Source organism: Paroedura picta, chromosome 4 (genome assembly GCF_049243985.1).
Source record: "Paroedura picta isolate Pp20150507F chromosome 4, Ppicta_v3.0, whole genome shotgun sequence".
Classification (NCBI taxonomy): Eukaryota; Metazoa; Chordata; class Lepidosauria; order Squamata; family Gekkonidae; genus Paroedura; species Paroedura picta.
This window is the reverse complement of record NC_135372.1, coordinates 74,096,312-74,118,868: the sequence shown is the minus strand read 5'-3', so window position 1 is coordinate 74,118,868 and position 22,557 is coordinate 74,096,312. Positions and strand designations below refer to the sequence as shown.

At 42.3% G+C, this 22,557-nt stretch overlaps 1 protein-coding gene across 4 annotated transcripts in view; it reads left to right on the top strand.

Moving 5' to 3' along the window:
- Positions 1–22,557, top strand: part of LEPR (leptin receptor) — a 104,411-nt gene that overhangs the window by 37,839 nt on the left and 44,015 nt on the right. For all 4 annotated transcript variants that reach the window (XM_077333438.1, XM_077333437.1, XM_077333439.1 and 1 more), the window contains exons 6-8: positions 6,609–6,814; positions 16,304–16,449; positions 17,819–17,963. In XM_077333438.1, coding sequence (XP_077189553.1) covers positions 6,609–6,814; positions 16,304–16,449; positions 17,819–17,963 — 497 coding nt within the window. The remainder of the gene's footprint in view (positions 1–6,608; positions 6,815–16,303; positions 16,450–17,818; positions 17,964–22,557) is intronic.

Below are 22,557 nucleotides of genomic sequence, written 5' to 3'. Positions count from 1 at the left end.
GAGCTCAAGGTAACTCAGCTGGCTGCATGTGGGGAAGTGGAGAATTGAACCCGGCTCACCAGATTAGAAGTCCACACTCCTAACCACTACACCAAACTACACCAAACTGGGGCATATTGAAAAGATGCACATCTAATATATTTGGATGTGTTTGTTGTCCAATTTAGGGCCAAACTACACATTACTAAGTTTAATAAAGTAAAATGCGTTCCCCACAGCCATACACCAGCTCTTCTCTGAGCCATCTTGGTGTAGTGTTTAAGAGTGGTGGCTTCTAATTTGGAGAGCTGGTTTTGATTCCCCCTCCTCCACATGCAGCCAACTGGGTGACCTTGGGCTAGTCATAGTTCTATTAGAGCTGTTCTCACAGAGCAGTCCTCATAGAGCTCTCTCAGCCTTGCCTACCTCACAAGGTGTCTGTTGTGGGGAGAAGAAGGGAAGGCGATTGCAAGCCACTTTGAGACTCTTTCAGATAGGGAAAAGTGGAGTATAAAAACCAACTCTTCTTCTCCTTCCCTTCTCCTTCTCTGCCGCTTCCGGGAACATGAGTTGGACAAAGGACCCTGCTCTTTAAAAACAGTTGTGTTGTTTTTCTCAAATCTCCTTTGTTGGACAAGGTCAAGAAAGCATGGCATGGGAATGGGAGTAAAAAAGCAATGGTACATTTAAAAATTTCAAAATGTATGGAGCTTCCTAATTCATTTAAAACCAGTTGTTTAAGAAAGGTTTGTTATGCAGCAGGAGTATATAGTGAGAGTGGTGTGTATATCTAATCATTCACATCTCTAGATAGTGCCACTGCAAATGTCAGATTGATTCTACACTTATATTATTGTTCCTGGTACTTAAACTTAGAATTGATATTCTGGATAGCAGATTTTTAGCCCAGATTGGAACTTTCAAACTAGTATGATTTGTGCTTTCTGTTTTGGATGGTTCTGCTAAACAGAACATATATCATCAAAATTCTTGCTTTGTTTCAAGGAGCATTCTAGTATATACAAAAGGCATAATGTTGAAATTATTTAGCTCAGAAAAGAGCTCAGTCTTTTGGCTTTATTTCATTTTGTAGAGGAACAAAACAGAACACTAAAACGCCAAAAAACTGAGTAGTTTCCAGAGTTGAATCCCAAGTGGTAATAGCAATGCTTAGGTTTAAGTGAGATTTGTTCATTTTTCTTCATGGGATGGTAGAAGCAAACTAACAACAATCCAGAAATTTTATTTACAAATTCAAGCAAAATCTATAACATGACAAGAATAATTCATGATATTTTTTAACATAGCAATTATAATCTACCTGGATATAGTTAGACCTACATTTTTGCTAGAAATAGGTGTGGCATCAAGAGTGCTGGAAGTAGTTTGATCATGCCATTGTCATCAACAATATAATACTGAATTTTCTCTGCTGGGTTTTGTGGTCTATTTTATAGATCTTGGGAATGGTTTGAGCTGAACTGGGAAAACACAGTTTCCCCTGTTAGGAAATAACAGAGAGGTTGCCATGCATGTGGCTGCTGTAGGCACCATTGTCCAATACTAATGACATTACTTGCAGCTTAGTTCCCAATTTCACAAGTAGTTTTGCAACTGTTGTAAAAGTTTTTTTTTGTCATTTTTATAATGAAGGATTAATGTGACTGTTAGAAAAAAATATGCAAGCACCTCTTTGCCACTAGATACTTTGACACCATCATTTAAACATGTTTAGTTTTTATTACCATTTCCCCCTGAACATTGACATTAACATTATCTGTAACTGTTCCTGCGGAATGGTAGTAATAAAAGAGTAAGGGCAATGTGGGAGGAGAAAGGGCGGGAGCTTTACGGCTCCTGATTGGGCCCTCCGAGTGTGCATCCAGGGCCAAGCAGCCCACGCGGCTCCCCATTGGCTGCTTGGCCCAGCCTGGCCTGGCCTGGCCGGGGAGTCATCGCGCAGACAAAGAAGGCAACCTTTCCAGTCCACCCCCCCCAGGCCCGCGCAGACTGGGCGAAGCCTCCCGCCGCACCCCACCAGCCCTGGGAAACCAGGCCCGGCTGCTGGGAAAGGCCTGTGGCCTGGGTGGGGAGGACTTCCTCGGCGCCCAGGAGCACTTCCACCTGCCTGGGAAGGCCTGTAGATGGGGGGGGGGGAAAGGCCTTCCCAGGTGGCCGGGAGTGCTCCCGCCCCCCTGGGAAGGCCTCTAGCCGGGGGGGGGGATGTTCCGGGGAGGCCCTTCCCTGCCACCGCTGCTAGGGCCGCTGGGAATGGCTAGCGTCCGCTGTATTGTTTCTACAGCGGGCCTAATTTCTGGTTTAAAATGTTTTCAAAGAAACAAATAGAACAAACAAATAGAACAAACATTCTTTTCTTTCAGAAGGATCATCTTCTCCCACCATTCTCAAAGCAAGGCTCCCATTGTATTAGTTTTGTCTTATTATTCAATTGCCATGCAGGACAGCATTCTGTACTGGAAAGAAAACATGACACCAACTTGTTGGAATAAAACAGGCCACAGTTTATTAGCTCTCCAGCAGGGGTGTTGGCAGGGCATGGAACACACCCTCTTCCTGCAGGAAGCTTCTTGCAGGGCACCCGGGATACCAATGGCACCCTGGGGAGACCACCACCACCTCTCCCGACTTGTGGCTCTCCTTGCCATTGGTAATCCCATCTGGAGAGCCACCCTTGCTTCCCCAGCCGGGTTGGCATTGGCTCACATCCGCACCACCTTGTTAATAAGGCTCCACCCGTGGTGAGTCCAATGAGCAGACTACAAAGCAGGATCAATTCCATGCCTAAACCACCACAGAATGAGAGCTGCAAGAATTCTGTTCCTTCCAACACTCCAAGCCTCTTACTCTAGCAGAGTGGACTGGACACTGTGTAGCCAGAGGTCATACCCCCAATTTGACAGGTGTACCACATCATGACAAAAAAGAACCTGTACCCAATAAGAAATGTCATGATGCCGGATGAGAAGAACATGCTCAGGGTAAGCTGCTGTGATCAGAGATATAAATTCCACAAAACCCAATATCCAGTTCTGAAATGACCGTTCACAGGGAGGGGTTTCCTTCTTTTTCTTATCCTGTCACCTCCCTGTATCACCCCCAATTGAGTACGATCAAAAGCAAACACATCAACAAAAAACCCTCCAGGGCCCTTCCCCTTAGTTTGTGTGACAGATTAATTTTTTCTTGGGGGGGGTGTCTGCCCCTGTGTTAAAAGCCTTGAGGATCCAGGATTCCACCGGTAACATCTTCCTCTTCCAGGAGGCACCTGGCATTAGCCCTGTGCTTGTGTGGCCATGGGGGAAGGTGAGGCATAACCTTCCAGCCAATAACACCTGTCACATCGGACGTCCTCCACGTCCCCAGTAGAGGGGACGTCACACAAAGTCAATGTGCAACAACTTGGTGCTTGTGGTTCCTCTTCTGTCGTTGTGCTAAGTTCCTGATCGTCTGCCCTTCCGTGAACTCTCATCAACCAAAGTGCTGTCATCCTAGCTGGAGCTGTTTGTGAATTCCCTGTTGACCCTGCTACCCCAGGAGTCTGGTGCATCCATCAGTTGGGCTACGGCTTGCGAATAGCCTCTCAAAAAAATTGCTTGTTCCTCACTGGAGAAACCCTCTTTACCAGAGGATCTCCGTTCTCCATTACCAACTTCCCTCGCTTTTGATGTCTTTCCAGGCATGTTTCTGTGCTTGAGCGACGAGCCTGAGTGCTGTTGTGGCTCGGCCCTGCTCACACATTGGCCCCAACTGGATGCCTGCCCATGCCGAGAGGATTCATTGGTGTGGGAAGACTCCTGTGAGAAGAAGCTCTTCCCCCAAAAGAGAGCCAGCTGATCATGAGGGAGGTGGTGTCCTTGTGGCTTTGTCAGTGCCCTGCGGCCTGCTCTGGCAAGGGCTTGTTCGGTGTCAGCTGGGTCATTCCCTTGTCTGCCACAAGGTAAGCAGGTGGGATGACTCCTTCTTCCCGTGCAGTTCCCCATATATGAGGCTCAGCAATTTGGTTGTGAGGGGTTGGAAGGGGACTTGGAAGGGGACTCTTGGCTTGGAAGGGGACTCTTTCCCTGTTGCAGAAGTGGCAAGGCCTGCATCATTCCTGGCCTTGCTACCCCATCAGTACCGCAATCGGGATATGCAGTTTCCCTCTACACTGGGAAAGAAGGAGGCTGGACAAGTGAGTTGCACGCCAAAAGGGGCCAGGAGTTTGTGCTTCCTCCTCCCTTTTGGTGCAGAACACGCCAGCACGCCAAGCCTGGCAACATGTGCCGCACCCACAAACGTACTTTCCCTCCAGTCCCACTCTCCTGGCCTGGTGGTGAGGGGTGAGGCTGCACTTATTAGCTGCATCAGACAGCAGCCATATAAGAGGTGTGATGTTATGTGTATTATTCTAATTTCTTAGTTGCCATGAGTAGCAGGAGTTGCATAGGTTTGCTATTACAGAAGAAACGTCATGATAGTGTGTGAGTGTGCATATTCAATTAATTCTCAACATGACCAGATCTGCAGACACTTAAATCTGAGGACTGAGGCCATTGCAGGATTGTGGGTTTTTTGAGGTTTTTTGCAAACTTAAGGGACAGAGGAGTGCTTCTGCTGAAGATACAACACACCACTGTGGAACTGAAGCTGCCTTATTTTTTTTTGGAGGGGGAAGCTAATAATCATGAGACTGAACACTAAATATTAAACTCATAAGAAGCAGTATTGCTTCTTCTCCCTCCTTCCCCTTCCCCCACAGGGCTATATCTGTGAGATTTGTAGGCTGAGCTGTGCTACCATGATGGATTTGTGCAAAGAAGGAAATTATGTGGCACAAGCAAGGAGGCTTATCTGCCTGTGTGGGGCCCATGGCAAGGAAAGGGATGGGTGGGCAGCTAGGCAGATTGGCAAGTATGGGGGTAGGCCCAATATTGAGGCAGGTTGGGTTGGCAAAATGGCAAGGAGGGGAATAGGTAGAAGCATGACAAAGTGGGGATAGGCAGGGAGACCAGCCAATAGAGAGGTTGGACAGCAGACTGGTGTGGAAGGGCTAGATAGGCAGAGTGAGGAGGTGATGGGTTGGTAGCCTGAGAAGTGAAGAGCTCATGCAGGGCTATGAAGAATTGAAGCAGTGAAGAGGCTCAAGCAGAGCAATGAGGAGGTGTGGGTGTATGGGCAAAATGGAGAAGATGGGTGGCCAAGCAGAGAGGAGTGGGTAACAGGAAGGTCAGATTGATGAAAGAGGGAGCAGTGGGAATCAATGTAGAGCATGAGGAGTATGGTGTGGAAAGGAAAAGAAGGGAAGAGGAGATAACATTGTAAGGAAAGTGTAGAGAAATGTGGCTGGGTGTCAAAAGCCAAAGGACGAAGTATGGCAATTAAGGAATTTCCTTAGGAGTTTCTCATGGGTCCTATCCACTAATATATGTGATTTTCAACTCGACCCCATATGTGGAAACTTAAATCTGGAGATTGGAGCCTTGAAAATACAAGATATTTCTACAAATATGAGAAAATGTTGCAACACGCTATTAGCAATACTCGCTCAGGCCTACCTTGATGCTTGCTACTTTTCATCAGCAGTCACATCATGAAACACAGTATGCTGTAGTGGTTTAGAGACCCAGGTTTGAATTCAACTGTGGAAACTTATAAGCTGTCCATCTAACCTCCATCACAGGATTGTGAGGATAAAATGGAGAGCAGAATGTGGTTAAGTTCCTTTGGTTTCCTGTTGGGAGAAAAACTGAATATATCAGAAATAAATCAATATAAATATCAATATATTGGGTGTTATTTATGGGATTTTATGGGATTATATATTTTATATGTAACCTGCCTATAATAATAATATGAAGCAAATAAAGTATAAATATAGCTGAAGATGAGGCAGCAAATAAAAGGTAGTTGGTGGTGGAAAATGCCATCAAGTCACAGCTGATTTATGGTGACCCTGTGTGGTTTTCAAGGCAAGAGATATTCTGAGGTGGCTTGCCATTGCCCACCTCCATCTCATGACCCTCCTATTCCTTGTAGGTGGATGAGAAAGAGAGAAAAAAGCAGGACATTTGAGGAAATGGAACTTCCAGGAGAAAGTAAAGAGGAATTCAGATGGGGAACGGGATAGATTGAAAAGTTAAGCCCCCCCCCCCCCAATTCTTGAATGTTTCCCATTGTGCAATGAGGCCTCAGCCTGATGGCTAACCCTGCACAACTGGGTCTTGGCCTGATGGTTGGGTCTGCGTAACTAGGTCAGATTTTTCCTGTTGAGGGGTCTTAAGGGGTGGGAAGGAGAGTAAACTGGGGGCACTAAAGGTACTTGGCTGACAAGTGGAAGTTGAAAGGAAACAGGAAATGGGGGAAAGCCATGGAGGCTTTAAGAGAAGAGAGCGAAGAAATAGTGCAAGAGAGAAAATGAGATGCCCCCCCCCAGTCCTTGCAGCTTACCCACTTGTATATTTATAATTCTAAGGGCAAAAGGCATTCTAGAACAATCTGCACGTGCCTTTTACCTTTAAAATTTTCAATGAACTCTGTTTTAACAGCGTATGAATATATTCTAAAGCAACATCTAATAGAGTGCTCTGGATATCAAAAAGCTCATGGTTTCATTTCCTTTTCCAATTTAGAACAGATGTATCTTTGGAAAGCAACTCTACAAATTCACTAAAGAACAATTTTACAGTTGTTCAGTGTACTGCTGTAAAACACCAAAAATACCAGTGTCAAATACCTTCAGTGAGACTCAACCACACTTACATTATGTGGCTAAAGATCACACATGGAATGGCATTGCTCCAGTCACCACTAATGTCACTCATGCCAGTAGATATGGGTAAGTTTCATTCCATTGGACAGAACATAGAATATACATGGAAGGAGGCATCCAACTTTGTGGGTCCAGTTGTTTGCAATGTAACTGTATTAAACTTCAGGCAACAGCAACAAGATGTTGTTAGCATTTATACACTACAGCATTTCAGCTTGTAGCACTGTGTAACAATGTGGTCATCCAGAAGAGACGGACATGTTTCAATTCCAGGTAGTTTACAATAGTCCTTTGCAGTACTCCAGAATGTTCTAGATGTCAAATATATTTGTTGTAGTAATAGATTCTTGGTATATTCAGATCTTATGCTGGAGCCTATGGCCAAACTAGATATTCTACTTTTTAATGAGTTTCCCAAACTAAAGCAGCCTTCATGGGTGCTATTTGTTCATAAGGGAGGCTCATGTTTGATGTAAATGGGAAAATACTGCCCCATGGAAGTTAGTTTGGCTTACAGTTCAGAGGTAAGGCTGATAACCCTTCTCTCTCCACATTATAGTCCAGGACTATAATGCATTCTCATTTTCTGCATTCCCATTTTGGTTGCAGTTTAAATCTACAGGGTGATATGCTGGACATACAGCAACGTAATATGGAATCAACCACTAAAGGAAGAAAAAACATTCATGGAAAATACTTCCTCCTTCAAGCAATGTAAATAAGAATGAGGAAGAACCTCCAGTATGAATCAGGGCTCTGCAATGCTTGCGGAATTTGTTTCCAAGTTTTGTTGGTAGAACCTGACTCAACTCATTAAATATTGGCCTTGAACTAAGGAACTTTTATGAATGGGATATCTTCATCCCATTATCTCCTTTAGAGAGGTGTATTGGGAGCAAGGGTATGAAGGAAAGGTCTGTACCCTTTGCATCCATTGAGGGACTACTGTACTAACATAGTAGCTGGTGTTTTAAGACCTTGCCTTGTAAAACTGATAAGAATTTTGATACCTTTGAAGGGAATGCTAATCATCCCTTTTTGCTTATCATATGTATCTATATCATTGACATCTGGAATCCATATCCTTAGCAAAGAAGGCAGGATCCAACAGAGTCAAGTATTTGCAAGACTAATTGATTTAAAAGGATATGTAGATGGATGACCTATGGCGCCAACTGGACTGAGGTGGTTCGGTGCTGCTAATATCACTAGATCTGACACCAGCATTTGATATTGTCGACCACAAACTCCTTGCCCACTACCACATCAATGAGGGGATACAGGGGACAGCCTTAATATTGTCCTCCTTTCTCCAAGGTTGAGAACAGAGAATAGTAATTGGGGAGTACCAATCACACAACTGCAAATTCAAATGCAGAGTCACACAGGAAGCAATCCTCTCCCCAACACTATTTAACCTCTTTATGTGTCCTCTTGCCCAGTTGGTCCACAGCTATGGCCTGGGCTGTCACCAATATGCCAATGATATCCAACTCTACCTCCTGATAGATGGCCAGACTGATAACCCCCTGGACTTCTTGGCCAGATGCCTGGAAGCTATAGATAAATGGTTTCAGCATAGCTTCATGGAGCTAAACCCCTCAAAGATGGAGATCCTTTGAATAGGTGGGAAAGGGTCATATCAGGAAGTGTACCTCCCTAACCTGAATGGTGTGCAACTTAAAACAGCACAATCGATCAGGAACCTGAGTGTGATCTTTGATGCTTCTTTAACTATAGAAGCTCAACTCACAAGTGTAGCACAACTGGCATTCTTTCACCTCTACCTCCTCCAAGCCAAGCTACTAGCACCCTATCTGGCCCTGGAACACTTTGCCAGAGTGATCCACACAATTATCATCTCTCGTCTGGATTACTGCAACTCGCTCTATGCGGGCCTACCCTTATCCCTGCTCCAGAAACTACAATTGGCACAAAATGCAGCTGCCCATGTTCTTACCCAAACACCATAGAGTGCCTATATCATTCTCACCCTCCACCAGCTGCACTGGCTACCAATCAAAAACCGGATCAGGTTTAAGACGCTGGTACTAACCTTCAAGGCCATACACTTACCTTAAGGACTGTCTTCTTGCCTGCATTCCCCAACGAGTAACAGTATCTACTCCAACAATCTGGAGATCCCTGGCCACAAAGAAATCCACCTGGCCTCGATCAGAGCTAAAGCCTTTTCATCCCCATCACAAGCCCCAACCTGGTGGAACGGGTCCCCCATTGAAATCAAGGCCCTATTGGAACTCAAACAGTTCCGTATGGCTTGCAAAATGAAGCTGCCAGACTTTCAAATGATGCTAATGATAGGGACCCCCCTATAGCCTGGTCCCCTGCCAGGCAACCTTGACACTCTGCATTTTCCTAACCATTATTGTTATCTTTTTCTAAGTGCTGTTTGGCTGTGATTACCCAAATATTGTTATAACTGTTTATCTTTTTTGCTTGTTCGTACCATTCAAAATGTTTCAATGTACCTTCCCATTTCCCATTGGTTCTATATACACTGCCTTGAGACATCCCAATGAGAGGCGGTATATAAACTGCATGAATAAATAAAATAAAAATAAAATAAAAAAATAAATAAACACTTTCAAAGAGAGTCCCTTCACTTTAGTTATTACAAACTGTGATGATATTAAATTTGCATACTAATCTTATCAGTTATACATAAAATGCATTATTACTTTGCCCCTAAGATTTTCCACTAATTTTAATAAATTCCTAGGAAGGTCAGATCAAGTCCGCGCTTCCTGTTTCCTCTCATTCTTCTAAAAAAATTATTCATAATGTGACAAAATTTTATATAAAGGCATGCACAATACAAAATCAGATGGTTTAGTCTTCAAATAATTGACCACTTCTACTGTGAAATGTGTGCAAGAAATTGGAAATGCTGGCTTATAATGGCAGGTATATGTATCTTGTTGGTTTTGGTATTGTACATGGTAGTTTTTATTTTTATTAATATTTTTGAGCTAATCAAATAAACTGAACTGATACATAAGAATGGGAAAACACACAGGGACAAATACACAATTTCGCCACGTTAAGCTTAAAAAAAAAGTCCCACAGATTACATCTTTCCCCTTAAAGTCAACAGGTCTTCAGATGTTTAACTATTCCTATTCACTATGTATTAAGCACTTGTTTACAGTATTTGGATTTTTCAGCTGTTATATCTAAATATGTGTCTGAAAAGTAAAAAATATATAAAGTCAATATAGAAAATTATTTACAGAAAAGCCCCTATTAAAAGGTATTTCTTTTCAAATGTACTTCTCATTCCACACTTCTAGCTCCAGTTTGATTCTAGTTTCTAACACTCAACATATATTAGACCAGGGGTAGTCAACCTGTGGACCTCCAGATGTCCATGGACTACAATCCCCATGAGCCCCTGTGAGTTTTCTGGCAGGGGCTCATGGAAATTGTAGTCCATGAACATCTGGAGAACCACAGGTTGACTACCCCTGTATTAGGCAATATAGCCAAATATTGAATGTATTTGGACAGCTCTAAAATTATCATCCCTTTTGTAAGTATGATATTTGTTACATTAAAATTAGGATTGTGGTAAAAAGGCAAATGCTTTACTCTTCTATTTAATTAATTGATCAGATAACAAATTCATTTTGGCAATTTCAAGATGCATAAATAACTGTTTATAAACGGTTCATAAATTCAGCAGCTGAACAAGAAGTCTGGAGAATAGCAAATGTTGCACCATTTTTATAAAAAGGGATCCAGAGCTGAACAAGGAAATTATAGGCCAGTCAGCCTAATGTCTGTCCCATGCAAATTGCAGAAACTTTAATCAAACATAGAATTGTTATGCACATAGAGGGACAAAGCCTGCTGAGGGGAAATCAGCATGGCTTCTGCAAAGGAAAGTTCTGCCACACCAGCCTTTGGGAATTCTTTTGAGAAAGCACAAGCATGTAGACTATAGTGACCTGGCAGGTATTATATACCTGAACTTTCAAAAGGCTTTTGACAGGTACCTCACCAAAGACTCTTGAATAAATTTAGCAGTCATGGGATAAGAAAATGGGTTCTCTTATGGATTAAAAAGTGTTTAAATAACAGGAACCAAATAACAATTCCCACAATGGAAGTAAACAAGCAGTGATGTCCACAAGGATTGGTATTGGGGCCAGTACTATTTTATTTATTAATAAGTGATCTGGAACTAGGGCTGAGTGGTGTTGTGGCTGAGTTTTCAGATGACACAAAATTATTCAGGATGGTAAAAACCAAGACTGACTGTGAAGAGCTCCAAGAGGACCTCCACAAACTGGGTGAGTGGGCGTCAATGTGGCATATGAAATTCAGTGCTGGTAAATATAAGGTGGTGCCCATTGGGACAAAAAATCCCAACTTCTAGTAAAGGCTAATGAGGATCTTAACTTGCTGAGCCTGAGTGAAATACCCAATATTGTAATACCCTTGCATAGATCTATTGTGCTGCCTCATTTGGAACACTGTACAGTTCTGGTGACTGTATCTCAAAGAGTACATCGCAAAGCTGGAAAAAATACAGAGGAGGGCAACCAAGTTGATTAGCGGGTTGGAGCTCCCTCTCTATGAGGGAAGGCTGAAGACTCTGGGATTTTTCAGTTTAGAAAAGAGATAATTAAGGGAGGAGGCATAATAGAGGCTTATAAAATCATGCATCAAATGGAGAAGGTTGACAAGAACTTTTCTCCCTTTCCCAAAATACTAGAACTTGAGGGCATCCAATGAAACTGGTGGGCGGTATATTCAGTATGGAAAAAGGAAATACTACTTTATAGCAAGAGTAATTAAATATGGAATTTGCTGTAGTGACGGTCAGAGGAATAAATGGTTTTAGAGGGAGACTAGGTAGATTAATGGAGGATAAGTCTATTCATGGCTGCTAGCCCTGGTGACTGAGGGGAACGTCACATTGAGAGGCACTAATCGTCTGCATCTCAGATCCAGGAGGCAGCATGGGGGGAGGACTTGGCTTCTATGCCCTGTTGTTGGCTGTCCAGAGAAACTGGTTGGCTACAGTGTGAGACAAGATCATGGACTATTGATCTGGTCCAGGAGTGCTCTTCTTACATTCTTAAACATTTGGCCATTTTATGAACTATTTAGTATTTTAAAATTTTTATTTTAATAAACAGCATTTCAGTTGCATGTTTTTCTTGATTTATGTTTTTATTATAAATATAAATAAATTGAAACCTTTTAGGGTGAGTCCTTCATGTTAGTTGTAGATTTAGTTAATGCTCTAGAAAGAGGATGGGGTTATAGGGATACTGGCATCCCAATTCTCTTACATTTCATCTCAAAGCATCTCTTCTGATTTAATCCTGGAACATATAACTAGTAAAATTGAAAATGGCATTAAGTATAATTTATTTAATATATTCTAAATACAATGCAAAGTTTGAAAGTTTTTTCTAAAGAAATGTGTGGGATTCAGACAGTCCCATGCACAGAGCACTTCCACTCACATGGGAGGAACTGCTAGCTGTAGTTTGTGACTGTAACCCTTGCATTATTTTGAATCACTCTCTCTCTGCATGTGCAGAGCACTCCATGAAACTAATTGAATCTTGTTCTTGGTTTAAATAATGTTCCCTTTAATTAATAACCTATGTAAAAAGAGCAATTTGATGCTGAGTGTTATGTGAAAGATTAGTGTTAACTAGAGCAGAGTTGTCGTATTTGAACTTCTAAATCATAGCAACAGTACACATGGCAACAGAATTCAACATTGTCAGACCCTGTAGGCCACAATTAAAACTAAGGTCTTCTCACTTGCTTTTTAAAAAAGATGTAAGCAGGACAATAATAAGCAGAACTTCGGAGCTAACACAAAAATTATATCCAAAATTATGCCGTGTCCTGAAGGGACTAAGACAATTTCTAGCTTTCTTTACTTGGGTTTTATTTTGAGAAGCTGTGTGACAAAACCACTACTTGTACTTCTGTGTATATGGAAGTGCAGCCCTAACACCCAGTTTTGCAGCATGATATATGGAGACATGAATATCAGCTCTGTGAAAGAGTATGTGAAACAGCCTTTGAATGCAGTTGATTTTGACACAATTTCTTGTTCCATCTTGTTTTTGTTCTGACAAAGATACCTTGCTTACCTACAGGTTTCACTTGTTTTTGTTTTTTTTTTAAATCAAGGCCCTTGGGGAATTTTGCTTTTTAGGTAGGACTGGCTAAGAAATCAGTTTGTGTTGAACTTCAAGGTATAGAGAGGCTTTTCACTTAATATAAAATGTCACGTTCTAAACAGAACAGGTAAATAAATATTATCTATAATAGTGGACAAAATCATAGAATCATAGAGTTGGAAGAGGCCATACAGGCCATCTAGTCCAACCCCCTGCTCAAAGCAGGATCAGCCCAAAGCATCCTAAAGCATCCAAGAAAAGTGTGTATCCAACCTTTGCTTGAAGACTGCCAGTGAGGGGGAGCTCACCACCTCCTTAGGCAGCCTATTCCGCTGCTGAACTACTCTGACTGTGAAATTTTTTCCCCTGATATCTAGCCTATATCATTGCACTTGTAGTTTAAACCCATTATTGCGCGTCCTTTTCTCTGCAGCCAACGGGAACAGCTTCCTCCCCTCCTCCAAGTGACAACCTTTCAAATACTTAAAGGGGGCTATCATGTCCCCTCTCAACCTCTTTTTATCTAGGGTGAACATTCCCAAGTCCCTCAACCTATCTTCATAGGGCTTGGTCCCTTGGCCCCAGATCATCCTCGTCGCTCTCCTCTGTACCCTATCAATTTTAACTACGTCCTTCTTGAAGTGAGGCCTCCAGAATCGCACACAGTACTCCAGGTGTGGTCTGACCAGTGCCGTATACCAGTGGTCCTCAACCTTTTTTTGGCTGGGGACCGGCAGGGCGACGGCCACGCCCGCGCAGTGCGCAGGCGTGGTCGCGTACGTGCATTGCGCACGCATGGCCAGGCCGTGCATGCACACATGCGCACTGCGCGGCCGAAATCGTGCATGCGTGGCACTTTCGCGAAAGTGCCGCACATGCGCGATTTTGGCAGCGCAGCACGCATGTGCGCATGCACGGCAGGGCCACGCATGAGCGATGCGCGGCGCGGCCCTGATTCCCTCTCCCTGCCCTCCCGCAGTAAGAAGCTTCCCGGGCCGCAAGCTTGCCGGGCCACGGACCGCAGGTTGGGGACTACTGTCGTATACAATTGGACTATGACATCTAGTGATTTTGATGTGATGCCCCAGTTGATACAGCCCAAAATGGCATTTGCCTTTTTTACCGCTGCATCACACTGCTTGCTCATGTTTAGCTTACAATCCACAAGTACCCCAAGGTCTCGTTCACACACAGTGTTACCTAGAAGCGTATCCCCCATCCAGTAGACATGCTTTTCATTTTTCTGACCCAGATGCAGAACTTTACACTTATCTTTATTAAATTGCATCTCATTTGCCCATTTTTCCATTGTGTTCAGATCTCGTTGAACTCAGTCTCTATCTTCCGGAGTATTTGCCAGTCCTCCCAATTTGGTGTCATCTGTAAACTTGATGAGTAGTCCTTCCACCCCCTCATCTAGATCATTAAGAAATATGTTAAAAAGTACCAGACTGAGCACCGAGCCCTGAGGTACCCCACTACTTGCCTCCCTCCAGTCTGATGAAACACCATTGACAACAACTCTTTGAGTGCGGTTCTCTAACCAATTTCTTATCCACCTAACTATCTGAAAATCCAGATTGCAGTCCTTCAGCTTATCCATCAGAATATCATCAGGAATCTTGTCAAAAGCTTTACTAAAATCCAAGTAAAAGACATCAACCGAATATCCACGATCCAGCAAACCTGTCACTTGGTCAAAAAAGGAAACCAGGCTGGTCTGACAGGACCTGTTGGAGACAAATCCATGCTGACTTCCTTGGATCACCAAATTGTCCTCCCGATGTTTGCAGATCGCTCACTTTAATATCTGCACCATTATCTTCCCCACAACAGAGGTCAGACTCACTGGTCTGTAGTTTCCCGGGTCATCCTTCCTCCCTTTTTTGAAGATCAGAATAACGTTTGCTCTCTTCCAGCCCTCTGGGACATCTCCAGTCCTTAAAGAGGTCCCGAAGATGATGGACAAGGGTTGTGCAAGTTCTCTGGAAAGTTCTTTGAGCACTCTCAAAACAATTATGTTTAACCTACAGTTTGTTTATGATGTTTACTTGTTGTATTTCAACCAACCTTTCCCATACAGCATTCTACAAATATAAAAAGCACAAAAGGGGGAGAGTATTCTGTGCAGACTTTAGGATTAAAATTACTGAAATTGCAAAAATGGTCTATATACTAGCAACAAGTTCTTCCATACCAGTATCCCGATGAGCCAATTTATCAGCATTGCAGCCTCTACTGTTCTTGTTGTTTCCAAATTAATGACAAAGAGGTACTTGTAATTAATGAAGCAGATGGTAGCTCCATGTATCATTACCCCATTGGCTCCAGTTTTTGTAAACTACCTTAATGCTTAATTAGTCTAGCACTATGTAATCTATTACAGGTGGGGCAGTTGCTATTATTATCCTAACCTCACCTTATTAATAACACAGAGTAAGCTGAACATGGATCCAGAGGTCTGGTTATAAATGCTTTTATAGAAATAGAATTGAATCATTTAATTGTGTAATTCAACAATGTTTGATGATTAACTATGAGATCTTTGTATTCAAATTTCAGTCTACCTTTAAAACTGCAGGGTGGTTTTGGACATGCTGTGATCTTATACTATGATTTCCTATATTTAGAATTATAATCAATAGAAAATTGTATGGCAAGTAAAAACAAGGAAATACCCCCTGAGATTTAGAAGAAAAAGAAGGGTTCGTTTTTATACCCTGCCGAAGTAGTCTCAAAGCAGCTTTCAATTGCCTTCCTTTCCCTTATGCACAACAGACGTCCTGTGAAGTAGGTCAGGTTGAGAGTTCTAAGAGAACTGTGACTGACTTAAGTCACCCAGCTGGCTGCATATGGAGGAGTGAGGGATCAGACCCAGATTTCCAGATAAGGGGATCTCTTAACCACTACACCACACTGGCTCTTGGGGTAGTGTTAAGTTTATCCTTCTGTTCAGTTTATCCATGTTTTTCTGTAGTTTTCATCTTTTAAAATTGTCTTAATTCTACAAACATAACCTAAGGCCCCATTTCATGGCTACATTCTGACTTTGGGTCACATTCTTATCCAAACCTTCAAATTTTGACTGATGGTCTTTTTGCTGCTTTTGGAAACAGAGCAAACTGCCTATACAACTGTTCCAGATCAGCAAAACATTTAAGATGATGTTGAAATTCTTCTGTTGAATTGAGACATGAAGCAGTAGAAAAGCTCCTTGTAGTTTAAGGCCAAACAGGTTAAAAAGTGTGATTTAGTTACTATGTCATTTTAAATACTGATTTTCATCTGTGTGAATGTGTAGAAAATAAACAAGGCAAGATAATATAAATATATATCAACCATGTTAACTTGCATGTACAATGTTGGTTGTAATTTTTTACAGTAAAACCTGAATCTCCATTAAATGTGAAGATAGAAATGACAGATAAAGGAAAGTTAAAGATCTCTTGGTCAAACCCGTCATCAACATCCCATCCACTTCAGTATGAAGTAAAATATTTTGCGAATGCAAGTAAAAATGTCTATCAGGTGAATATTTCCTTTCTCGTTTGGTATTTTTATTAAATGGAGTAATGCTAAGATATACTAGAAGTCCTAACTGATACTCATTTAACATCATATGATCTTTAACATATCATTTATCAGAAATTCTGGAAAAAAACCTGTAATGTGATACAATAGTTATAGATTTACTAGGATAACATTATTATGGTTACTGATGTTTTTATTTTCTTTCCTGTGGTCTGTTTCTGACAACAAAAACACACTTTCATTGACTGGGTGGGTAGGGAGAATAATTTTTGCTGATTCCCCTTCCTACTTTGCACCTGTCCTCTTCATGAAAGCCTCTTAGTGCCCAAGAACAACAGTACAGCTGAGCAGGCTGCATCATTACAGAGATGGGAAAATCTTGTTTTGCAAGCTCCACTCTGCCTGCAGATCTTGAATGCATCATTTTTATTATTTACTAGAAATTAAGCCCGCTGTAGAAGAAATACAGCGGGCGCTAGAGAATGGGGAGGAAGATTGTAGGAAAGGAAGGAAGAAGAGGAAAGGAGGTATGGGAGGGAGAAAAAAGGGCAAGGTGTGGTTGAAGGGATGGGTAGAAGGGAAAAAGAAAGGAAGTAAAGGAGAAAGACAGGAAGCAAGTGAGAGGGAGAGACAGAGAGACAGGAAGGAGATGGAGAAATAGAGGAAGTCAGGAAGTAAGAAGGAAGAAAGGAAGGCAGGCAGAGAGGTAGGTGAAAGGGGAGGGGACAGTGTGTGTGTGAAGGGTGGGGGGAATTGTGAGGGGGGGTGAATCGGGAGGGGGGAGGTGGCAAGGGAAGAGGGGGGTAGAGAGGAGTGTGTGCGTGGTTGTGTGGAGTGGGGGAAGGGGTGGGAGAGTGCAGTGGGTGGGTGGCTGTGTGTGTGCGTGTCTGTGGGAGCCGGGAAGCGACGGCAGGGCGATCACGGGGGGGTGGCCAGGGGGGTTTGGCTGGTGAGGCTGGCTCACACTGTAGTAACTTTTAGCCAAGAAATTATTATTTTTTAATTAGATTCGGGAATAAAAGGCGATTGCTTCGTTTATGTGTAACTATATATCATTGGCCTAAACTTCCTAGAGAAATACATTCTCTAAACACAGTTTACAGCCATGTGCTAATTAAGCATGAATATGGCCAGAATTCAAACATTCCCTTGTGGTGAGCAGGGACTTCTTTTCATAGGACTTCTTTTGTCTTTAATCCTCTGATAAACAATGTGGTTAAAAACCAGAAAGAAATCCTGACTAATGTTAGTTTTAAAAGTTTGTGTTTTTTAATATAGATATATAGATATAGATACACAAAATATATCAAACTAAATGGTAGAGGACAAGGACTAATATGTTGGTTTTTAAAAATAATTTGAATAGGCAGTTGAAATTGCCATGGAAACTTCATTGATCCTAAGCCATACCCTGCTTGATTCTTCATATGTATTTCAAGTCCGATGCAAGAGTATTTATGGACCTGGTCTCTGGAGTGACTGGAGCTTACCTTTTAACTTCAACCTACAAGGTATGTCCTCAACAGAAATCCAAATAGTCAATTTTGGAATGTCACCAAATTTCATTAATTTGCTGAGAAAAAGATATATTTATAAGGTGTAATGTGTGGCAGAGTCAAATCCTTTAAGTCCATATGTGGTTTGGGTCCTGTCACTCTGCTTATACCCCCCAAAGAGAACTGCACTCAGCCAATACCAACCAGCCAGTGATCCCTGGCCCCTACCTGGTGGAAAGAACTCCCAGAGTTCCCTAGCTTTCACTACCCATGCTATCACAGTTCTGCAGGGCCTGCAAAATAGAGCTCTTCTACCAGGCATTTGGTCAAGGTCAGTGACAATATCTATTGGGTCCCTACTCCCTCCTATCCAGATAAGCACACTCTCTGGGATTGTGGATGAAATATTATGTTATGATTGTTGAACATTAAGATTGCTGATATAGGTACCTGAACTTGTCATGTAAGGCTATGTTTGTTGATGCTAAGATTGTTGACACAGTTATCAAGCTTACCTTGTACTTTGTCACTTATCTAGCATTTTCTCAAAGGGTGGGTGGTATATAAATACAAACAAACTAACAAATAGTAGTAGTGGTGGCATAAGATATAATTTTCTAGCTGCACACCTAGGATCAGATCCTGTGATCTCAGCAAATCATTTTGATCACTGATGATCAAAGATGGTTACAGATCTAACCCACAATCCCTCCATTCAGTACTTTCTGATTCCAGGAAAATGGATTGTGAGGGGCTGTAGGAACATTATTGAATAATTGTTGTGTGTTGGGACAGCTGCACTGTGAGGAAGGGACACTCTTTTTTGGTGTCACTTGAAGTCATTAGAGTTGGAATTTTGAAAGAGAGGGAAGGGAGAGAGTATTTTGGCTGTTTTCCATCTCCAATGACCTATGTGGTTATTAATAATAAACTTTCCTGTGATCAGGAAAATTAGGGGGATGAATATGAGAAGGATCTTTGTGCTTACAAACCATGGGTTCTAAACCAGACAATGCATTAGAAAGTATATATGCAGTTTCTGATAGCTGTTTCTCTGATGAATGATATAAAAGTAGTAGTCAGTAGTCAGTAAGCATACAGTTTACTGGCCAAATATCATGCTGTGACATGCATGACAACAACCTTAGGTAAGATAATTTTTCTCCCTGCAGGGGCCTCAAGTTTATTTACTAGCTCAATAGCTTATGTTAGTTTTATACCACCAGAAAAAACAAAGTCATTAGTGCAGATGGTAAAAACAAAGAGCCTGTTTTGCATTCACCTAAGTATATTAACACCAGAAGTACACAATACTTAAATCAAACCATTCTATTTTATGTATTTAATTAGTATTATGTCCAGGCCAATGTTTAACCAGGAAGTTCATATTTAGAGAAAATTACTAAATCTGTATTCTGTTTTAGAAGAGATTCTGGCCCTATTATGTATGGGTGTTTCCCCTAGCTTTCACTGTGCATGTCTATTGTATTTTCTTTTTCATCCTGCATTTTCCTTTGCTTTCACTGTGCATGTCCATCAGGCTTTTCTTTCTATTCTGCTTTCTGGTTGCTGTTTCCTTGGTTTTGTGCTAGTTTTCCCCTTGCTTCACTTCCAAGCTAAAAATAATTCAATAGCATATATATTTCCTCTGATTCCTCTCTGCCCTTTTCCCTCCGCTTGGAGGCCACGTCACTACCCACATTGAGATTGTTCCTCCCACTCTGCACCTCCCACCATCTTCCACCTTCATTGGTGTACAAGTTCCACTATTGCTTACTTTTTCCAAGCAGGATGAGTCTAGCAATATGAGCATATTGCTAAACTTGGATTGCTGGGAGAAAAAAAATTATTGACAGGGAAAGGCTAAGTTACAAGTGGGAGTCTTTTAGAAATAAAAGAGAATATGGTTCTGAAGTGGAGGTTTGTATGTATATGCACTCACAATCAGATTAGCACTTTCTCACAAAGTGTGGCACTATGCTTCCCTGCCATTTCAGTGACCACACAGCTCCCACATTCTTTCAATTGCCCAATCTGTCTTCAGGGGATACTGGATATATTTCTCTGCTTTGTGGTCTTGCCTTCAGCATGGCTGAATTTCTTTGTGTTACCTTTTATATAAGGGAATGAACCACAAGTATTTAAATGGGGAGATGGAGGGGGTCAAAACTGACAATGGGTTATGTGCTACTGATTAAACTGATATTGCTGATATTACTAGACCTTTCAACAGCATTCAACACAGTCGATCATGAGCTCTTAGCTCACCACCTCGCTGATGCCGGAATATGAGGAATAACCCTTCAGTAGCTGACCTCTTTCCTCCGCGGTCATGGACTGAGGGTCACAATAGGAGAGAGCACATCAAGCCACCAACAGCTTACTTGTGGAGTCCCACAGGAAACGGTCCTCTCTCCTATCTTCAACATCTTCATGTGCCTTCTTTCACAACTGGAATAGAGGTTCAGGCTGGGCTCTCATCAATACGCAGATGACACCCAGCTCTTCCTCCTGATGGATGGCCGCCCAGACTCTTCCCCGGAAACATTAGCTAGCTGCCTAGCAGTGATGAGATGGCTCAAGCAGAGTCATCTGAAGCTCAGTCTTTCAAATATGGAGGTCCTGTGGCTGGGTAGGAAGGGTCCATGTGAGGAAGCATGTCTGCCTTCCCTGTATGGTATGCAGCTCTCAACGGCTCACTCCGCCAGGAACCTGGGCAGGATCCTGGATGCTTCCCTCACAATGGAAGCCCAAGTCGCAAAAGTAGCATAGCTGGCATTCTACCACCTCTGCCAAGCCAAACTGCTAGCACCCTACCTGGCCCCGGAACACCTAGCCACAGTGATCCATGCCACCATCACCTCTAGACTGTACTTCTGTAACTCGCTTTATTTAGGCCTGCAATTAGCCTTGATCTGAAAACTACAGCAGCAGCCAGGGTCCTCATAGCAACACCATGGAGGTCCCACGTTTGGCCAATTCTCCATCAACTACAGTGGTTGCCAGTTCAATTCTGGACCAGGCAATTACCTTTCAGGCCATATGCGGTCAGGGCACAGTGTACCTGAGGCCTGCCTGCCTATGCCACTCAAAAAGCTTTACGCTCCGCCACCACCAACTGACTAATGATCCCTGGCCCTAAAGAAACCCGCCTAGCCTCAACCAGGGCCAGAGCCTTCTCTGTCCTGGCTCCCACCTGCTGGAATGAGCTCCTGGAGGAGGCCAGGGCCCTGATGGACCAAAAATAGTTCCGCAGGACCTGCAAAAGGGAGCTCTTACACTAGGTATTCAGTTGACACCGAGTGACTAGCAATATCTGCGGGGCCCCTGCTCCCTCCCAGAAATCTACTCATGCCTGCTGCTCTAGACCTGTTTGCATTGTTATACTCTGTTACGGCTTTAATATTAATATTATTGTTATGAAAAACTAAGTTCCATGTACTGTTTTTTATGTTTTATGTAAACTGCCCTGAGCCTCAGGGGAGGGTGGTATATAAATACAAGAAATAAATAAACAAATAAATAAATAAGCCCAGCAGCAAGTGTGGTGGCTGCCAATCCTCAGCTCATGTGTGCATGTACACATAAAAGTTTTCAAAGATGCGTTTAATGAAACCATTACCCATGATGGTGGCTCAACATAGCAAACCAGTGCCTTCCATTGAAATCCTAATGGTTCAGTCCCTTGCATGAAAGGGAACACAAAGAAATTCAGTCAAGTAAAAAAAAAAACTCTATGAAACTTGCAAATTTTGAGTCTTCCTACAGCAGTTGTGAAGCTCTATTCTTTTTATTTCTAGGGCTGATTCTCTGCCACCAACCCCTTTCATTGCCACACAAGCATAAGAGTCACAGGTTCTGTAGAAAGAAATGCAGAGAGCTTAACTTTTGCATACAAAACTCAGAATCTTTATGGCAGTGGTTGTGCAGCAGGCTGTTATGGCAAATCCCTTATACACTGAGGTAAAATTTCCCCTTAAAATATTCTGTTCCCTCACTGACTGAGCTGTCCTAGTAGCATGGCTCTTTTTTGTTGTAAAATAATAAACCTAGCTATCCCAGAGATAATTTGGATGCTGTCGTAACAACAAGCGTCAGTGTAAGACCCTCTTTACTAAAATGATTTCAGAATGGCACCTGAGATTGTTAAACAAAATAAGAGATTTCATTTAACATACAGGTAAAGACAGATAAAACAAGGAAATAAACCTTTGTTGTAAAGATCAGTTGTTGTACAGTTTGTAGATCATAAATGCAGGCTGCACTCTGAGAAGCTTTTGTATCTGTGTTTACCGAAACATGTCATTATTTTTCTTGGAATTCATTTGAATTTCCCTAGCTTTCTTTGAAGGTTGGTAACCTCTGTTAGTACCCCAATCTCCCTTCTTTAAAAACACCAGTTTCCCTCTAACTCCTGAGGTATCTGAAGCAAGTTCCTCTCACAGACATCCAGGGAAATCCTCACATCTATTTCCCCCTTTTAACTGAGCAGGGATTTTTCTTCTCTCCTTAGGAGATTTCTCCCCTTTTCTTTGGTCTGATTTGAAAGTCTTACACTACTACTCAAATCTCCCTGCTAAATATTTTTCCCAGTTCTCCCAACTGTGTA